Genomic DNA, 17,634 nt, shown 5'->3' with positions numbered 1-17,634 from the left:
CTGGTGCACTAAAATTGGAGAAAGAGAATGTTGGACCCAGTATTGGTGAGGTCATGCTCAGCACAGCATCCCTGTACTAGCCCGAGAAAGGTGGCTCCTAACCTCAGTCCTTCAGACAGAGAGTCCGACCTTGGCCCTACCCCAACACCTCCTCCCAGGTCTGAACCTTGAAAGGCAGGGTTTCTCACCTTCACAGGGCCGTATTGTGAGAGGTCTGTACAGAAGAATCCCTTTGTACACACAGTAACTTTAGTGCTTACTGAAGAGGAAAGTAAGCTTGCACAGGAACGGGATGGATGTACTTGTTTATTTCTACAGCAAAAAAGATGACATCTTGCTGGATGTTTGATGCTGTAGGACACAGGACATCATCAATGTTTATCAGAGTTGATGAGTATTCTGAGTTTAAAATCATCAGTGGTGTGAGCGTCATTTCTTCACATAAATGCATAGAAAAAGTGGCGGAAGTATCTGTAGGGCCATTTCAGAAATTGTTATAAATTCTGTCCTAATCCCAAGACGAAATTAATTAATGTTTTCACTTTGAGACAGGGCCTTATTAATTAACCCTAACTAGCCATATGTAGACCAGGTTGATCTATGTGAGAAAAATTTTCTTCCATCAAAGGTAGCTGAGCCTGCTGAGTACAGATATTCTATAAATCTTCCCAACTTTGTAAAACTTTTATGCAAATCTTTTGTTTGATTTTTGAAAAAGGCTTCCTCCATGTAACCCTGGCTGTCCTGGAATTTCTCATGTAGACCAGGCTGGCCTTGTACTCACAGACATTCACTTGCTCCTGCTTCTGGAGGCAGGAGCTGATGCCGAGACATGGAGGAACAGCACTTACTGGCTTGTCCCCTTTTTTTTCTTTTGGTTTTTTGAGACAGGGTTTCTCTGTAGTTTTGGAGCCTGTCCTGGAAGCAGCTCTGTAGACCAGGCTGGCCCCAAGGTCACAGAGATCCACCTGCCTCTGCCTCCCAAGTGCTGGGATTAAAGGCTTGCGCCACCACCACCTGGCCTTCTTTTTTATTGTTTTCTTTCCTTCCTCCCTGTCATCCTCATTTCTTCTCCCCACCCCCCACACCTTTCTTTGTTTCCCCCAAGACAGGGTTTCTCTGTGTAGCCCTGGCTGCTCTGGAACTCACTCTGTAGACAAGGCTGGCCTCAAGCTTTCTTTTCTTGTTTTTGTTTTGTTTTGTTTTGTTTTGAGACAGGGTCTCTCTATGTAGCTTTGGCTGTCCTAGAATTCACTATATTGAATGGGATGCATCTGCCTCCCAAGTGCTGGGGTTAAAGGTATGGGCCACTATATCTGGCTATCAGTCTGCTGTCTTGTTTTTTTGTTTGGTGTTTTCAAGACAGGATTTTGCTGTGTAGCCCTGGCTGTCCTGGAACTAGATCTGTAGACTAGGCTGGCCTTGAACTCTGAGATTGGCCTGCTTCTGGAACCTGAGTGATGGGATTAAGACTTGTGCTGCCACCATCCAGCCAGTCAGGTTTCTTATACCACCCCTGACCATTGTCCAGGTTGTAGCTCAATCCAAAGTGGGCTGGGCCCTCCTACGTCAATCATGAATCAAGAAAATGCAGACAGGTCTACAGGCACTCCGAGGGCAGCCTTGTCTCAACTAAGGTTCCTCTTCCAGGATGACTAGTTTGTGCCAAGCTGGCAAAGAACAAACAGGGCACATACATGCTGCCGTGTAAGAAGGGCAGAGGAAAATGCCAAGCCTCTGGTTTTTGAATCAAATCACTATGTTTTTTTTATGAGTAGAAAAGTTTGTACATTAAAAACACAGCAATTCATTAATATTAATAATAATACTCTCAAATTACAACAGAAGCGTTTCAGGAGAGGTTCATTGGCAGTGCATGGTGTGGCAGCATGCAGCATGCACAGGGCAAAGCATGCATGTCTGCATGTCGAGTGCTCACGGCCAAGCCCGAAGTAACGTCTCAAGGCGTAACATGGGCAAGGGCTGCCAGACAGACCTTGGGTTTGCTGGAGTTTGAATCAATTTTTAGTTGTTGCATATTCAGAAACTTTGTATTGTTGCCAAGTTTTCAAGACACCCCCATAGAGTTACAGAGTTCTCTAGAGGACCAGAGCCAATAGGATGGATCCCCCCCACACGCTGTGTGTGCGTGTGTGTGTTGTGTGTGCGTGTTGTGTGTATGCGTGTGTGTGCACGTGTGTGATTAGATGGGCTGTGGCCCATCTAGTCCAACAATGGCTGTCTGCTGACAACGTCCAAGAATCCAGGAGTTATTCAGTCCCTGATGCTGGATGTTTCCATTGGTCTTCAGACATGCCTGTGCAGCAGGGTCCAGGAGAATGGGGACATGCAAGCAGAAAGCCAAAGCTTCCTTCTCCCATGTCCTTTACATCGGCTGCCATGAGAAAGTCTAGCCAGATTTCGGATGGGTCTCCATACCTCAAATGGTCCTGTTAATTAAAATCCCTCACAAGTGTGTCCAACATCTTAGGTTTAGTTCATCCCATCTGTAGCCGTGCTGGCAGCTGAGAATAGCCACTCACAACCCAGTTTAAGAGCAGAACACGTGCCATTGTGTTCCTGAATTGCTGAGTGAGGGCTATGGGTTTGAGGTAGAAGTGGAGGTCGTTTCTATTTCTGTCACATGAAGTGAGAGTTCCGTATTAAAATCCTGCTATAGCTCGGGTGGTGGTGGTGCCTGACTTTTACAGGCAGACCTCTGGGAGTATGGTCTAGGAAGTGAGTTCCAAGACAGCCAAGGCCACAAAGAGAAACCCTGTCTCAAAAAGACTAAACAAACAGCAACAGAAACAAGGCTCAGCTTTGAAATTACAAAACCTTGCCAGACGGTGGTGGCACACACCTTTAATCCCAGCACTTGGGAGGCAGAGGCAGGCAGATCTCTGTGAGTTCTAGGCCAGCCTGGTCTACAAGAGCTAGTTCCAGGACAGGCTCCAAAGCTACAGAGAAACCCTGTCTAGAAAAACAAAAACAAAAAACAAAAACAACAAAAAAAAGAAAGTTACACAACCTGGATATCAGGAACTGTGTGGACTTTTTACACGTCTGCAAAACAGGGGTGGGTCTGTGTCTGGGTAATTGTGAGGCTGAGGCAAGAGAATTAAGAAAATTGTTTGAGACCAGAAGCTCAAAATCAGCATAAGCAGCTCAGCCCACTTTTTCTAAAATAAAGATTTTTTTTTTTTTTTTTAAAAAGGGCTTCCTTAGGGGATTGCTCCACTGAGATGGGTGGGCAGTGGTGGGTAGATAAGAAAGGTAGGTGGGTACAGGGCAGGATGTGAGGAAGAGGAACTGTGGGGGTCCTGGAGGTGGCTCTTATCTACCCTGCTGGTCTTTCTTGGAATGTAGTAGAATTTTTTTGGTTGGTTGGTTTGGGTTTGGTTTGAGACAGTTTCTCTGCGTGGCCCTGGCTGTCCTGGAACTCGCTCTCTAGACCAGGTTGGCCTCAATTGAACCTGGGTTTTTAAATCGCCTCTTCCCAACACGCAAACTTGAAGCAAGTTAGAGATGCTAAAGTAGGATGGATGGGTGGATGGATGGATGGATGGATGGATGGATGGATAGAGCAAATGAAGGGTCTGTGGGTGCCCATCAAAGCTAGAAAGGATCCTAGCCTCGCCCAGAAACTCAGTTGGAGTCTCTACGTAGCGCTACCAGGGACCACCTGAAAGAGGAAGGACTAGGTGGTCAGGTTCCCCGAGAGCAAGGATAGTCCTGGGGTGGACGCCCAGACGGGACGGGGACCCTGCCTGTGCCCTCATCTGCCACTTCAGAATCCAGGACACTCAACAAAGATCAGGTGAAATTTTAGCTCGGCTGCGTACCTGGCAGGTAGTACACGCTACAGAAATATTTGACAAACGGTTGACTCTGAGGAGGGCTCCTCCTGGCACTGCTAGCGACCTCTCTAGACCAAGGTGTTATCTTTTCGCCTCAGCTTTAGTGCAACAGGGAACGCCTCGGGAGGGGCGAGCCAGGGACTCGAGGGAAGGGCGTGGCCTACTGATTCGAGGGCGTGGTCCTGGACCAGAGGGTGGAGCCTAAACCCGAAGGACCGGAAAATGGGGCGGGACTTACAGCCGGGGGGGGGGGGCAGGGCCTGGAGTCCAAGGGCGGGGTGGCCTCGTAGGGCTGCCTGGCTGCTCTAGGGAGTTCGGGTGCCTTAGAGAGCAATCAAGGAGAGGCTGCGGCGGGGTCAGAGCGCGGATGCTGGAAGTTCACATCCCCTCGGTGGGGCCCGAGGCCGAAGAGTCCAGGCAGAGCCCAGAGAAAGGCCACATGGTGAGCAATGGATGGAGGGTGAGCGTGGGGATCCACCGAAAATCCATCCCCTCGACGAGCGCAAAAGGGAACCAGGATACCGGGGTAGGACGCCCATCGCAAAGGTTCGGGGTTACTGGCTTTGCCAGTCCCTCGGATGATGATCTGGGCTCTAGTGGGATCCTGTGGAGCAGAGGGGCGGGCCCGTCAGCCTTTTCTTTCAGGTGTATGTGGGGTGCGGGAGGGATTTCCCTGAGCGGCCGCACACCAAGTTGTCTTTGTCCCTTTCGAACGCCAGAAAGTGGGCGCGGGTCCTGCCGCAACATTTAGGCCAGCCGCCCGCACTCCTCCGCCCGCTAGGTGTTCCAAGTCGAGGTGCTGTACAGCGGACGCAGACACACGGTGCCGAGGCGATACAGCGAGTTCCATGCTCTACACAAGAGGGTGAGGTGGCACCCACCTCACCAATCAGGCTCCAGGCCAATCCCCTGGGTGCAGGCGAAAGGGATCCGGTCCCAGCTTCTGGTTGCCCACCCCCATCACTGTCCCAGTCCCGGGAGGGTGCAGATCATGGGCAACTACCCCCAAGGGCTGCAGGGCCCCTTGCGGGGAGGGCGCAGTGGCTAGATCCCAGCTCAGACTGACCTTGTCTGTGTGTGTCCTTTCTACTTTCGGGCACGTCACCACTCTCACCAGCAGTCCCAGGTTAGAGCTTAAAGGCAGAGGGAGGACTGGAGACACATCACCTAGGTGGAATGGGCTTGAGGGCTTTGCTGGGATCTCACCTCCGTAACTGATGACAGATCAAGAAGCGGTACAAAGTGCCTGACTTTCCCTCAAAACGCCTGCCCAACTGGAGGACCAGAGGATTGGAACAGCGCCGGCAGGGCTTGGAGACCTATATCCAGGTGTGCACAGGACACTTGGTTACTCCTAGTCTCAGGGACCAGGGGTGGCCAAGATAGTGATATGGGGGGGGGGGCACAACTTGAGTTTGTTATTTACCACCCCAAGCTCCATTTTTCTGAGCAATAGTGAGTACATGTTTCTATCTGGATTATTGCAAGTTTTGAATAACCAACAGGTGGATCCTTCAAGATCTGCCAGCCCTAGAGTAAGACTCTGTTATCTTCAGGAGGTGTGTGTGGACACATTCCTCCAGCAGTGACTGGCATTGAACTAACCTGCCCACTTTACGAGGCTAGCCTTTGCAGTCCAGCCGTTCCCCAGCATGGCCCTGAAGCTTGGACTAATACTTGCTTCCACTGCCTTGAAATTCTTAATTATTTTGGAACAAAGGTCCTCAAATGTTTGTTTGCAATGGGTTGTATAATTAGTAGCTGTGTCTGATTACAGGCTTCCTGTCTTCCTCTGTAGGGCATCCTGTACCTGAATCAGGATGTGCCCAAGGAGTTACTGGAATTCCTGAGGCTTCGCCACTTCCCTACAGACTCCAAGGCCAGCAGCTGGAGGCAAGGATGGCCCTTGCCAGGGTGTGGCAAGGGCTCTCAGCAGCAAGTGGCTGTGAAAGGGTCCTGAAGAACCCTTTCTTCATTCAAATGCTGGGCTCTGGTCTGATACGTGGCCTCCCCTACCAACTTTCTTGACCAGGGTGGAGGGGCTGGATTTTGGACAGCTTTGATTATACCCTGGCTGCGTCCATCTCCGTTACTGGGCTTGTTACAAAATAGAAGCAACAGTCCCCTGGGTATCCTCAAGCAGCTTACAGTGTTTCTCTTCTTTTCAGCACCCTGAGGGAATTCCTGCCTAGTGACAACAGGCAAGTCCAAGTCCTGCTCTAAGTGCCTGCTGCCCCCTGGTGGCCACATGCTAGGAGGCAGGCCAGTAACCTGTCTCCTAGTTCCTTTCCCGGCTTATTTTGGTCCCGTCTTTGCACTGCCACACCTCCACTCTCATGACTCTTCCTCCCTCCTCACAGCTCACAGCTGCACCACCGGCCCGTCATTGGCTTCTGTATGGACCCCTACATTTACACCCCTCCCCCAGGTGAGACATCCGCCCCTATAACCTGTTTTGTAACTTACTTCATAGAAGCTAGTGTAATCCAGTTGGTTCACCTGGTCTCTGCTCCCCTGTGGCCTGTCTTCCAAAGCAAATATGAACAGAATGTGGGCTGGGGAAAGACAGCTGAGCTTGTGGGCAGCTCAGAGTGCTAAAGCCCTAGGCCAGGCCCATCATATGCTAGCTCCCTCTCCTTCACCTTTTCTCCCACAGAACCTCTCCCAGAAGTGGTGGTGGATGGTGTCCTCCAGGGTCTCTATGGATTCAGCACTAGCCCGGCCAAAGGCTAACCGCCATCCTGCTCCATCACCAATGCCCTGGCTAGCCCAGTCTTCGGGTCACCTGTCAGGACAGTTAATGTGCCTCGGTCCTAGGAGTTCCATGTAAGAAGCTAGGTCGACCCTTGGACTAGCCTCAGGGTGTAACTAGCTGAGGCTCAGCTGTGCCCACACTCAAGGCTCTGAACTTGGTGTGCACTGACAGCTGCAGTTGGCAGACTTGCCCAGGGGCCACGGCAAAGCCAAGATAAAGAAAAGAGCATTAAGTAATTTCAGGCATAGGCTGAGAAGATTCAGGTGGATTTCCTAGCTCAGCCTGGCAGGTGGCAGAAGCTGGGCACAGTAGCTGGATAGCCTCTGTCTGATGACTAGTGGGTACCACCTAGGCACAAGCTTAGAAAGGAGCCCAAGGAAAGGGGTGCATCTATCTCCACATAAGAGTCCTGGACATGCTGGGATGCACACTCAGGACAGGTGCTTTATATACACCCTCAAAGCCCACACCTAAGTTATAAAAAAAGAAAACCCACTTTTTTATTGATCAGCACTGATACGAGTTTGATATAAAAACAGGCCTGTGGAATGTGAGAGGGTGTGGGTCCACTCCCTCAGATGGAAGCACTGGGGCCAAGTGGCACGAAACCTTGTGACTGGCTACCTCACCCCTGTGAGGGTCGTGACAGGACCTGCGCACAGGCAGCTTAGAGGGGTGAGTCCCTGACACTACTCCTTGGCAATGGCGAAGGGCTTCTCCACTTCGATCTTGCCGCAGTCTGCGATGATCACATCCTTCAGGGGCTTGTCCCGGCTGTCGGTCTTGGTGCTCTCCACCTTCCTCACCACATCCTAGGGAAGAAGGCAGGGGGAGGGGTAGAAGTCGAGAGGCACACTGATGGGACGTGGGACAGCCCCAGGGAGTGGCTTAGGAGGGTTGAGACCCACATGGGATAAACACAAAAACCCAGGGAACCAGGAGCTCAGGCACTGATGGCCAGGGTGAATGCGGAGCATAGATGCTTAGCTGATTCAATACCGCTCAGGTGTGAGTAACCGAACAGAGGACCTCACAGCAGGACAAACTCAACAAGGTCTTCTGGACAGGTTGTCTGGGGTTTGGGAAGATCTTGCACTTTTTCTTTTTCCCTGACTGTGGTGTTGGGGACTGAACTTACGACTTGATGCATGCTAGGTTAAACACTCTTTCATGCAGCCAAAGCCCCATGGACACACTGAAATGTGGTCTCATGGTGCTGTCCAGCCTAGCCTCTTGCCTCAGCCTCCCCAATAGCTAGGACCATGGGCATGTGCGAGTCACTCAGTCGGGATGTTTGTTCTTGACACTACCCATCCCTACGCCAGATTAGGAGGAACCACAGCTGGTCTTTATCTGTGGCTTAGGTGCCTTTAGGGAAAAGATTTCCTACTTGAAGCCCCTGCCTATTCAAACTGGATCTTTGGTAAGGACCACCAAGGTTTAGCCCTCACTTTTAAACTTACCATGCCCTCTAGAACTTTGCCAAAAACGACATGTTTGCCATCTAGCCAGGACGTCTTGACGGTAGTTATGAAGAACTGGGAGCCATTGGTGTCTTTGCCTGCATTGGCCATGCTCACCCATCCAGGCCCATAGTGCTTCAGCTTGAAGTTCTCATCTGGGAAGCGCTCACCATAGATGCTCTTTCCTGGCAAGAAAATCAGAGGTCATGGTGTTGAAACAAAATGGGTTGGACCAAAATAGGCAGGTGCTTGGGTGAGGATCTTCAGAGCTCAGGTCAGGCTTGACTGGCCAAGGACATAAAAATGGCCTTCATGTCTTCTACTCAAGCCATCTGGGGTATGAGGCCACGCTGACTTGGGCGAACTATTACGAGGAGTTTTATGACTGCCGAGGTACATGTTACCAGCTATCTTGGTTATGTCCTGAGGCCTGTAGGGGCACCTTGGTGATGCTGGGGTGTGGAAACCTTCAGAAGAAAGGGCTGCTATAGCCAACCGGATGGCCTTTCTAGAGTCACAAGACAGGAGCAGCTGCGGAGCAGAAGAGCAGGTGGGGGTTGGCCGGGGGAGGAAAAAAATGGGACACAGGGCTGTTACTCGGTTTAAGAGCCAAGAGCCTCTTATCAAGGCTGGAACATAAAATAAAAAATGCTTATGAATGTGTGTCATGTCTGTGTGGGGTATGGGTCCAGGGCCATGACAGTAAGCACGGAGCAAAGTTTATTTTCCCACTGATGGACTGAAGGGCCCGAGAAAACCAGCATGGAAGCAGCGTCTTCTTAGGCCAGAGAGACAGCTTGGCACGGAAGGGAACTTGCTGCCAGGCATGGGGCGGACAGGGTGGAAGAGGAAAACCAGCTCCTGTGAGTTGTCCTGACTTTAACCCCGCACTTAGGAGGCAGATCTCTCAGTTCCAGACATAGCCATTTTCTTTAGTTTAATGCCGTTCTGTTCACGTCACTTGCATGGGATCCTTTGCTCTCAGCACACCTGTGCTCACTCCACAGCTCCTCAGGATGCCCCAGGTTAGGACCTGCCCTGGCCAGAGGCCAACAAGGGAGAGATGGTTGATTGTACGAGCCAAGAAGGCAGAAAACTAAGATTAGACTAGATATCAAGGCAGGAGTGAGGTGGCCTGCTTCCTGCAATGACTCTTGCCTGTATACTGCTAAGACTTCCTATTTGAGAAACTTCCTTAGAGACCGTAACTAAGCATGGGATTTCAATTGCTCCTATTTAAAACAAAAACCAAACACTAATCTAGTTTCATTCTCTTCCATCAGTCTCTGCCTTCCTTCCGAGTGCTGAGGTTTAAAGCATGCATCACCACACTCAGTTTTCGTTGTTGTTTTTGAGTGTACAGGTGCTTTGCCTACATGCCCATCTTTGCGTGTACCTGAAGAGACGAGAAAGGCCGTTGGATTGCCTGGAGCTGGAACTATTAACAGTTGTGAGTCACCAACTCACAAGGGAACCCAGGTCCCATGCAAGAGCCATCTTAACCAGTGAGTCTTCTCTCCAGCCCCTGGAATTTTAGTCTGTGCATGTGTACGGGTACACGCACTCATGTCACGGTGCATGTGCAGTCAGAGGGTACCCTGCAGAAGTCCGTTCTCTTCTTCCAATGTTTGAGACCCAGGAAAAAAAAAATAGCCAGGCAAAAAGTAGAGGCAGGGCGATCAGACTGAGAATGACGAGGAGGGAGGAGTTAGGAGAGACACCAGCCAGCCGCCTAGCAAGCAGGATGTGTCATTAGCCACAGGACAAAGCATAGACAGAAATATGGGCTAATTTAGATGTAAGAGTTATCTAGTAACAAGCCTGAGCTACCAGTTGAGCACTATAAGAAATAGCCTCTGAGTCAGTTCTTTGGGACTGTGTGGTTGGAACAGGAAATGTCCAATTAAATGCCTCTGTTCAGAGGATCTGAAGTTACCTCCTGTGCCATCTCCCCTGGTGAAGTCTCCACCCTGGATCATAAAGTCCTTGATGACGCGATGGAATTTGCTGTTTTTGTAGCCAAATCCTTTCTGGAAAAAGGAGTGAGCAGGAGGTTGCAGGAGGCATTAAGCAGATGTCAAACAGGCCCTATAGAAACTCACCTGCAGTTCTGATATATTCGGCATTTAGTGTAGTTTAGCTATTGCAGCTCAAAGCATGCACATCTGGAAAAGACCAGATCCCTAGCCTCTGCCCTTATGTAATTCCTGAATGACGTGCCCCATGGTCATGCTATGTCTTTTTCTTCTGTTCTTCTCATCCTAAGAACAAGTGCAAGGTCTGGGGATACCATCTCAGCAGGCAAAGTATTTGCCCTAGCATGAATACCCTCCTGGGCTCTACCCTGAGCACTATATACACTGCGTGCCTGGGATCCTAGTGCTCAGGAGGTAGGAGCAGGAGGATCTGAAGCTCAAGGTCACCCCTAGCTACACTTTAGGTTCAAGGTCAGCCAGGGGCTATACAGGAAAAACAAAACAAAATGGGTGAAGACCTTAAAATACAAATTTCACGAAACAGAACATACATTTTCTTAAAATTCTGTGCCAAGTTCTAGGGTCAAGTCCCTTGGACCCTTTTTTCTTCTTAAAATTTTGATAGCTTATTTTATCCCAATAGCAGTTGTATCACATGGTCTAAGAACATTCAAGTAAATCCAAATGTACAAGATTAGTCTTTAACATTTAGTTAAAGATAAACATTACAGTCAAATAATGCCATGTTTACCTATGTTCTCACGGCTCCCTTAACTGTGAGGCTGCCAGCTTTAGCGCCTTGGATTATGTTTTGTGCTGTGAGCAGTTGCGCAAAGCAGCAGGGGCTGGAGGAACCAAGTGGATCTTTGTGCAGTGCCCAAATAGGGCCCTGAGGCTTTGAGTAATTCAGCAGTATCAGGGCCTTCTGCAAAAGTTAGGAACAAACAAACTGGACCCTTTATTCTTTCTTAAGACAGATTTCTTTCTCTGTGTAACAGCTCTGGGTGTCCTGGAACTCACTCTGTAGACTAGGCTGGCCTCAAACTCAGAGAGATCCTCCTGCCCATGTCTCCCAAGTGCTGGGATTAAAGGTGGGTACCATCACCGCTCGGCTGGACCCCTTTATTCTCAACACACACAATCTGGTCCTCGGGGAAGCCAGCTAGTGAAGCTGGTGTCAGTTCCTGCGGAAGAAGGGCCACTCCGCAGTCCCACCTGCTTCACCCCTAAGACGTGGAGCTGCTTACCTTTGGACCAGCCACTTACCTCTCCTGTAGCTAAGGCTACAAAATTATCCACCGTTTTCGGAACAGTCTTTCCAAAGAGTCCAAAGACTACTCGGCCTACAGGCTCATCTCCAATTTGGAGATCAAAGTAAACCTAAAGAAAATGAACAAGCCACACTTAGCCTTTTAAAGGGGCCTTGGTAGAGAAGGAAGGGCCTGACAAATTGCCCTGATGTGAGAGAGAGTTGTGGATAAAGTGCTAAAGCTGAGCTAAGTCTGATTTTGGCAGTGGCAAACCTCTGTACAAATCAAATGTATAGGCTGGACAAAAGGCTCAGTTATTAAGAGCATCCGCTGCTTTTCCAGAGGACACAGCTTCGTGTCTCACCCAGATGATGGCTCACAATAATAAAAGCTCTAGACTTCCCCAAACCAATACTAGGGACCGACAAAATGGCCTTGTCCACGAAAGGCAGGCAAGTGCTCTACCACTGAGCAAGTAACCCCAGTAATAAATACTCTGAGATAGGCAGGGTCTTGCTAAACTGTATTCCTCCCAAGTGTGGGGGATTACAGACATACGCCACAACACTTGGCTTGCTGCATTAATCACTCCACCCCCACCCCAAAAGAAATGACCACAGGCTGGTCAGATGGCTTAATGGATAAATATGGTTACAGCCAAGGTTGAAGTCCAGAGACCCACATGATGAAAATAGAGAATCGACTCCTGCAAGTTGTCTTCTGACCTTAACAGTTGCACTGTGGCACATATGAATCCCTCTCCCCAGCAAGTAAATACTGTAACATTTTTAAGGAACTTTACGTTCTCAGACTACAGAATAGCAATCTGTGCTCTTACAATAACTCCAGATTATAGAAACTGACATTAAAAGGAAAAAGTACACAGAGATTACTATGCTTGCAAGCTTAACTATATTTACTGTGCTTGCTGCAAAGCACGGTAAGCTGGATGTGGCCACAGTAAAAGAAGGGTACGACAGGGTATGTGCAAAGGGGCCTCCTTGAGGCTGGACAGTTGAGCATCCAGGATTAGGGCGGAGGCTGGATTAGGGAGAGTCCAGGGTCATTCTTTAGTTTGAGTGGGTAGGGCGAGCCTGGTTCCAAGAGGTCATAGCCGACCCAAGGATGGGTTGGACTAGGACAAGGGCGCTGAGGTAGGAACTACTGAGCCAGACCCGATTAGGCCGGGACCGGATCGCAAGCGGCGGAAGCAGGCCTCGCCGGGTGAGAGGAGCCCAGACCTGGACTGTGACTTTGGGTCCCTTCTTCTTATCGTTGGCCACAGAGGGTCCCGGCAGCAAAAGGAAGACAACGGAGCCCACGATGAGAGCGGCGGCGAAGAGCACCTTCATGTTGCGCTCCGAGAGGCGCAGCATCCACCGGCAGCAGCGAGAGCGGTCGCGGGAGCCCGGACCGGAAAAGGGTGTGGACTCGCGGCGTGCGCGCGTTGCCGCCCGGGCGCGGGGGTGGACCTGGGCCTCCGGGAGGCCTCACTGCGTGAGGATCGGGCCACGATCCCCCCCTGCGCCGCCACGCCGAGTGGTAGGAGCCGCCGCGGGCGGGGCTGCGGGTGTCTGCCACGTTACAACCCTCCGATTGGATGTGCCTCGCCCCTCCGGCTGCGTCAAGGCCATGTGCGGAAGGCGACGTTGAGATTGGTCTTAGAAAAAAAGACTACGAAGCCCAGCATACCTTGCGGCCTGTCAGGGTGTGTAAAGCTCAGTCACTACCCAATTTGGGGGTCATCTTCAAAAACTGGACACATTTAACTGAAATGTTAGGGGCTGAATATAGCGACCGAGTTTTACAGCATAGCCTTCTGTATCTTCTATAATATTTATCTTGCCTGGGGACCAAGAGTAGAGGCTTGCGCCTTTAATCCCAGCATTGGGCACGGTTAACTAGGAACCTAGATCAGCCTGAGCTAAGAAAGTGAGTCCCAGATCCTTTTAGGCAAGAATGAGACCTTGCCTCAAAACAAACAGGACCGGTCGTCGTAGCGAGAGCCTTCAATCCCAGTGCCTGCGAGGAAGACGCAGATGTATTTCTGTGAATTTGAGGCCAGCTTCTACGTAGTGAGTTCAGTGCTAGCAAGAACTACGTGGAAACAACTATGCCTCAAAAAAAGGGATTGGGGGGGTGAAGAAGCGGTGTAGGGTAAAAGGGCCAGCCAAAAAAACCCATCTGGCTCTGAAGCCAGAGCCAGTGAAAGAAACCCACCTGGTTCTGAGACCCGAGCCAGTGAAAGAAATGCTTTAGCCTCAACCCAGACCCAAAGAAATGCACCCTGACTCTAAAACCAGTGCCAAAGAAACACACTTTGCCCCTAGAGTCAGAATCGATGAAAGAAATATACCCTGCCCCAAAGCTTAAAAAGGCCAGTGAAATAAACACACTTTGGCCCTGAGATCAGCCATCTCTGCCCCTGACCAACTAAACTAACCAGTCCCTGAGCAAGGAAAAACTAATCAATCCTCCTTAGCCCTGGGAAAATTCCACCCCTAAGAAGCCCTAATGTAAGCCTTGCGCCTGTTCAGTTGGTGGTTCTTCTTCCACCATGGTAGAGGCAGTCACTCTCCCGGGTTCTTCCCTCCCAATAACTCTATTGAACAAAGTTTGGATAAAGACCTTCTTTTGCCTGAGCATAGATGCCCTGGGACTTTGGCTGGGGAAGTCTTCCCCTAGCAGCACTTGTTACGACTTAGCCAGAAAAGTCAGAAGAGGAGTGGAGCAGGGCTGTAACTCTTGTGCGAGGGAAGCCTTCCATTAGCAGAGCTAATGTAACAACTTTGCTGGGGAAGCCTTCTCCTGCTGGAGCAGAACTGTCACTTTGTGGAAACCTTCCCTAGATCAGGGATGTAAGCTGCTACCCTTACCATGGCTTGCACTCACCCACACGAGCTGTAACACGCAGTATTCCCTGGCTCCCGACTGCCAGAATCCCTTTCTGATGTGGGAGTGTCATATATCAATCTGTTGATTTCATTGGTTAAGCAATAAAGAAACTCCTTGGCCCTGACAGGTTAAAACACAGGTGGGAGGAGTAAACAGAATAGGATGCTGGGAGGAAGAGGAAGCGAGGTCAGACAGCTCTGCTCTCCGGGAGCAGAGGCCCTGCTTCGCTCTCCTGGGCATACGCGATGAAGCTCCGACCCAGAATGGATGTAGGTTAGAATCTTCCTGGTAAGCGCACCTTGGGGTGCTTACACACATTATTAGAAATGGGCTAGTCCAGGTGTGAGAATTAGCCTAGAAGAGGCTAGATAGAAATGGGCCAAGCAGTGCTTAAATGAATACAGTTTGTGTGTTGTTATTTCAGGCATAAGTTAGCCAGGCGGCCAGGGTGCTGGGGACACAGCCCCGCCGCTCCTTATTTCAACACCTTTCCTTCTGAGCTGTGCCACCATCCTGTGGCTCAGAATGTGTGCACTTTTGCTGCAAAATCATGAGGACCAGAATGTGGATTCAACAGCTACCTAAAAGCAGATCATGGACGTACTTTAAGGCACTAACCCTAGTGCCACTGTAGGAGTGGTGGACATAGATAGGAGGACCTGGTATATTTGCTGGCTGTTAGACTAGTTCTTTTTTTTTTTTAAGATTTATTTATTTATTATGTATACAACATTCTGCTCCATGTATGCCCACATGCCAGAAGAGAGCGCCAGATCTCATTACAGATGGTTGTGCGCCACCATGTGGTTGCTGGGAATTGAACTCAGGACCTCTGGAAGATAGCCAGTGCTCTTAACCACTGAGCCATCTCTCCAGCCCCTAGACTAGTTCTTAGATTCAGGGAGAAACCCAGTCTCAAAAAGAAGGTGGAGAGCCGGGCAGTGGTGGGGCATGCCTTGGCAGAGGCAGGTGGTTCCATGTGAATTCGAGGCTGGCACGATATACAGAGTGAGTTCAAGGACAGTCAAGGCTACAAGAGAAATTCTGTCTCAAAAAAAAAAAAAAAAAAGGAAGAAAGAAAGGAAGGAAGGAAGGAAGGAAGGAAGGAAGGAAGGAGGAAAAGAGAGGGTGGAGAATGCTAAGAGCAGTGCACTCAACATCTTTGGCCTCGGCACACACACACACACACAAAATTCCATTTTTATTTTTCCATTTCACTACTAATTTTTCTCTTTGAATTCTGTGCTTAACCACTGCGTGTACATATGAACAGATTCTATTGAATACTTGGGCATTTTTCTCCTTTTTTATGTGTGTGTGTGATTATGTTTGAGTAGGTAGACATGTGAGAGTATGCATGTGGAGGGAGTGGATTCCTTATGTCACATGGTTTTTGTAGTCTGAAGTCAGGTACTCAGGCTTTGAATCAGGCAAATTTACTTAAACTGAGCTACCTGCCAGCACCTGATATTTTATTTCTTTTTTCCCCACTTTCTTTTTTCTCCTCTTCTTCTTCTTCTTCTTCTTCTTCTTCTTCTTCTTCTTCTTCTTCTTCTTCTTCTTCTTCTTCTTCTTCCTCCTCCTCCTCCTCCTCTTCTTCTTTTTGGTTTTTCGAGACAGGGTTTCTCTGTAGCTTTAGAGCCTGTCCTGGAACTAGCTCTTATAGATCAGGCTGGCCCAGAACTCACAGAGATCCGTCTGCCTCTGCCTCCTGACTGCTGGGTAAAGGCATGTGCCACTACTGCCCTGCTTTCCCACTTTCTAAATCAGACCACTTTCTTTTAGGAGAATGCAACACTGTTGCACATCTGTATGTAGCTTCCTAAGCCTTCTCCTGGGCTCTGTGCCCAAGAAGTATTAGATGAGCTAGCTCTAAATAATTTATGCATTAATACATTAATACACACACACTATATATATATAGTGTAGCACGAATAATAAAAATGCAGAAGTGTGGGGCTGGAGAGATGGCTCAAAGCTTAAGAGCATTACCTGCTCTTCCAAAAGTCCGGAGTTCAATTCCCAGCAACCACATGGTGGCTCATAACCATCTGTAATGGGGTCTAGGGGTCTGGTGCCCTCTTCTGGCCTGCAGGCATACACTCAGACAGAAGATTGTATGCATACTTGTATACATAAAATAAATGAATATTTTAAAAAATGCAGAAGCATGGGGCTGGAAAGATGGCTCAAAGGTTAAGAGCACTGGCTGCTCTTCCAGAGGTCCTGAGTTCAATTCCCAGCAATAATATGGTGGCTCACAGCCATCTACGAGATCTGGTGCCCTCTTCTGTTATGCAGGCATGCATGCAGGAAGAACACTGCATACATAATAAGCAGTAAATAAATTATTTTTTCAATTGATGACAACATTGAGAATTTATTTAATACAACCACTAATGTAATATGTTAACAACAAAAATCTATGCAATTACATCAAAAACAAGGGTTATATGCAGCAAACCTTCATTAATCAACTATGCAACATAATATTACTCCAGAAATAGAATTTGGTATAAAAGTTCTTATATTTTCGTGGATTGCAAATCTTGTGGCATAGATTACCAAAGAAACTCTAAAAACAGATTTCAATTTTTTAAAAAAAATTTTTAATAAAATTTTAATAAAAAATTGAGTAAGCCTTTAAATTTTCATACTCGGCTCAAGTTAAAATGTCAAGCTGGCCTATTTCTGTCAAAAATAAATAAATATTTATAATGACTGAACAGACTTAGTTACAATGGTACTTAAAGGTCTACTTGATTATTTAAAAAGACATTGTTAAGGGTTAAATTTTTCAATGCAAACGTGTCTTCTGTGAATACTGTGAGAACAGAAACTTAGGAGACATATACAGACTCAAGGCAGAAGTGAAAACTAAAACTTAAGTTAAAATTTACGTCTGGCTTTAGAGATCTTTTAGAAACTAATTTTTTTTTCAGGTAGGGCATTCTTTGTTGCCGCGTCTAAGGGCTGTGATAATGCAATCTGCACAGAACCGATGCAAACACTCCTTTGTAGTCACGGTCTTCTTCATAATATCAAACAAATTGGAAACATTAATTTACTGTATAGACTTCTAGGTGAGACCGCAATTGAGAATTTATTTAACGCAACCACTCATCTAATATGTTAACAACAAAATCCAAGAAATTACATCACAAAACAAGGAAAATACACAGAAAACATGCATTAATAATTTATTAATAATCTATACTACTTTTCAGACTTGACTCAAGTTAAAATATCAAGCTAGCCCCAATCTGTCAAAACATACAGATAAATATTTATAAATGCTACTTGAAGGTCTACTTCCTTCTATCAAAACACTTTCTTAAGGGTTAAATTTTTCAATGCAAATGTGTCTTCTATAAAAACTGTGAGAATGAAACTTGGAGACATAGAGAGACTCAAGACAGAGATGAAAAAACTAAG

The 17,634-nt window shown here is 48.2% G+C and overlaps 2 protein-coding genes and 1 long non-coding RNA gene across 3 annotated transcripts; 1 reads left to right on the top strand and 2 right to left on the bottom strand.

The window, feature by feature from the left end:
• The first annotated feature begins 4,177 nt into the window (after nucleotides 1-4,177).
• Nucleotides 4,178-6,949, top strand: Snx22 (sorting nexin 22). The gene is given in 8 exon segments (XM_050126202.1): nucleotides 4,178-4,302; nucleotides 4,642-4,725; nucleotides 5,085-5,189; nucleotides 5,659-5,753; nucleotides 6,029-6,061; nucleotides 6,221-6,288; nucleotides 6,517-6,574; nucleotides 6,576-6,949. Coding segments are annotated over 8 exon segments (633 nt in total). The 5' UTR covers nucleotides 4,178-4,227; the 3' UTR covers nucleotides 6,691-6,949.
• LOC126490919 (uncharacterized) lies at nucleotides 4,295-5,105 on the bottom strand. Its single transcript, XR_007589272.1, has 3 exons — nucleotides 4,927-5,105; nucleotides 4,550-4,713; nucleotides 4,295-4,464 (listed from the first exon to the last, which is right to left on the bottom strand). It is a non-coding gene; the product is annotated as an uncharacterized lncRNA (long non-coding RNA).
• Nucleotides 6,950-7,094: 145 nt separating the features above from the next.
• Nucleotides 7,095-12,784, bottom strand: Ppib (peptidylprolyl isomerase B). Its single transcript, XM_050126190.1, has 5 exons — nucleotides 12,546-12,784; nucleotides 11,321-11,434; nucleotides 10,015-10,108; nucleotides 8,079-8,263; nucleotides 7,095-7,427 (listed from the first exon to the last, which is right to left on the bottom strand). Exons 1-5 carry the CDS (start codon nucleotides 12,678-12,680, stop codon nucleotides 7,305-7,307), a joined length of 651 nt encoding a protein of 216 aa, XP_049982147.1. The 5' UTR covers nucleotides 12,681-12,784; the 3' UTR covers nucleotides 7,095-7,304.
• Nucleotides 12,785-17,634: the final 4,850 nt, after the last annotated feature.

Source organism: Alexandromys fortis, unplaced genomic scaffold (genome assembly GCF_014885135.2).
Source record: "Alexandromys fortis isolate MF-2015 unplaced genomic scaffold, M_Fortis_MF-2015_v1.1 scaffold_22, whole genome shotgun sequence".
In the NCBI taxonomy this organism is placed as follows: domain Eukaryota; kingdom Metazoa; phylum Chordata; class Mammalia; order Rodentia; family Cricetidae; genus Alexandromys; species Alexandromys fortis.
The sequence above is the reverse complement of the archived record's forward strand: the minus strand, read 5'-3'. Positions and strand labels throughout refer to the sequence as shown.

Bases quoted from the DNA above. Each gene is read 5' to 3' on its own strand.
- Ppib (XM_050126190.1), bottom strand. From the start codon at position 12,680: ATGCTGCGCCTCTCGGAGCGCAACATGAAGGTGCTCTTCGCCGCCGCT. The intron at 10,109-11,320 runs GTAAGTGGCTGG...TCCTTTTTCCAG, and splicing joins TAGCCTTAGCTACAGGAGAG to AAAGGATTTGGCTACAAAAA. The intron at 7,428-8,078 runs GTAAGTTTAAAA...CTTCTTCCCTAG, and splicing joins GCAAAGTTCTAGAGGGCATG to GATGTGGTGAGGAAGGTGGA.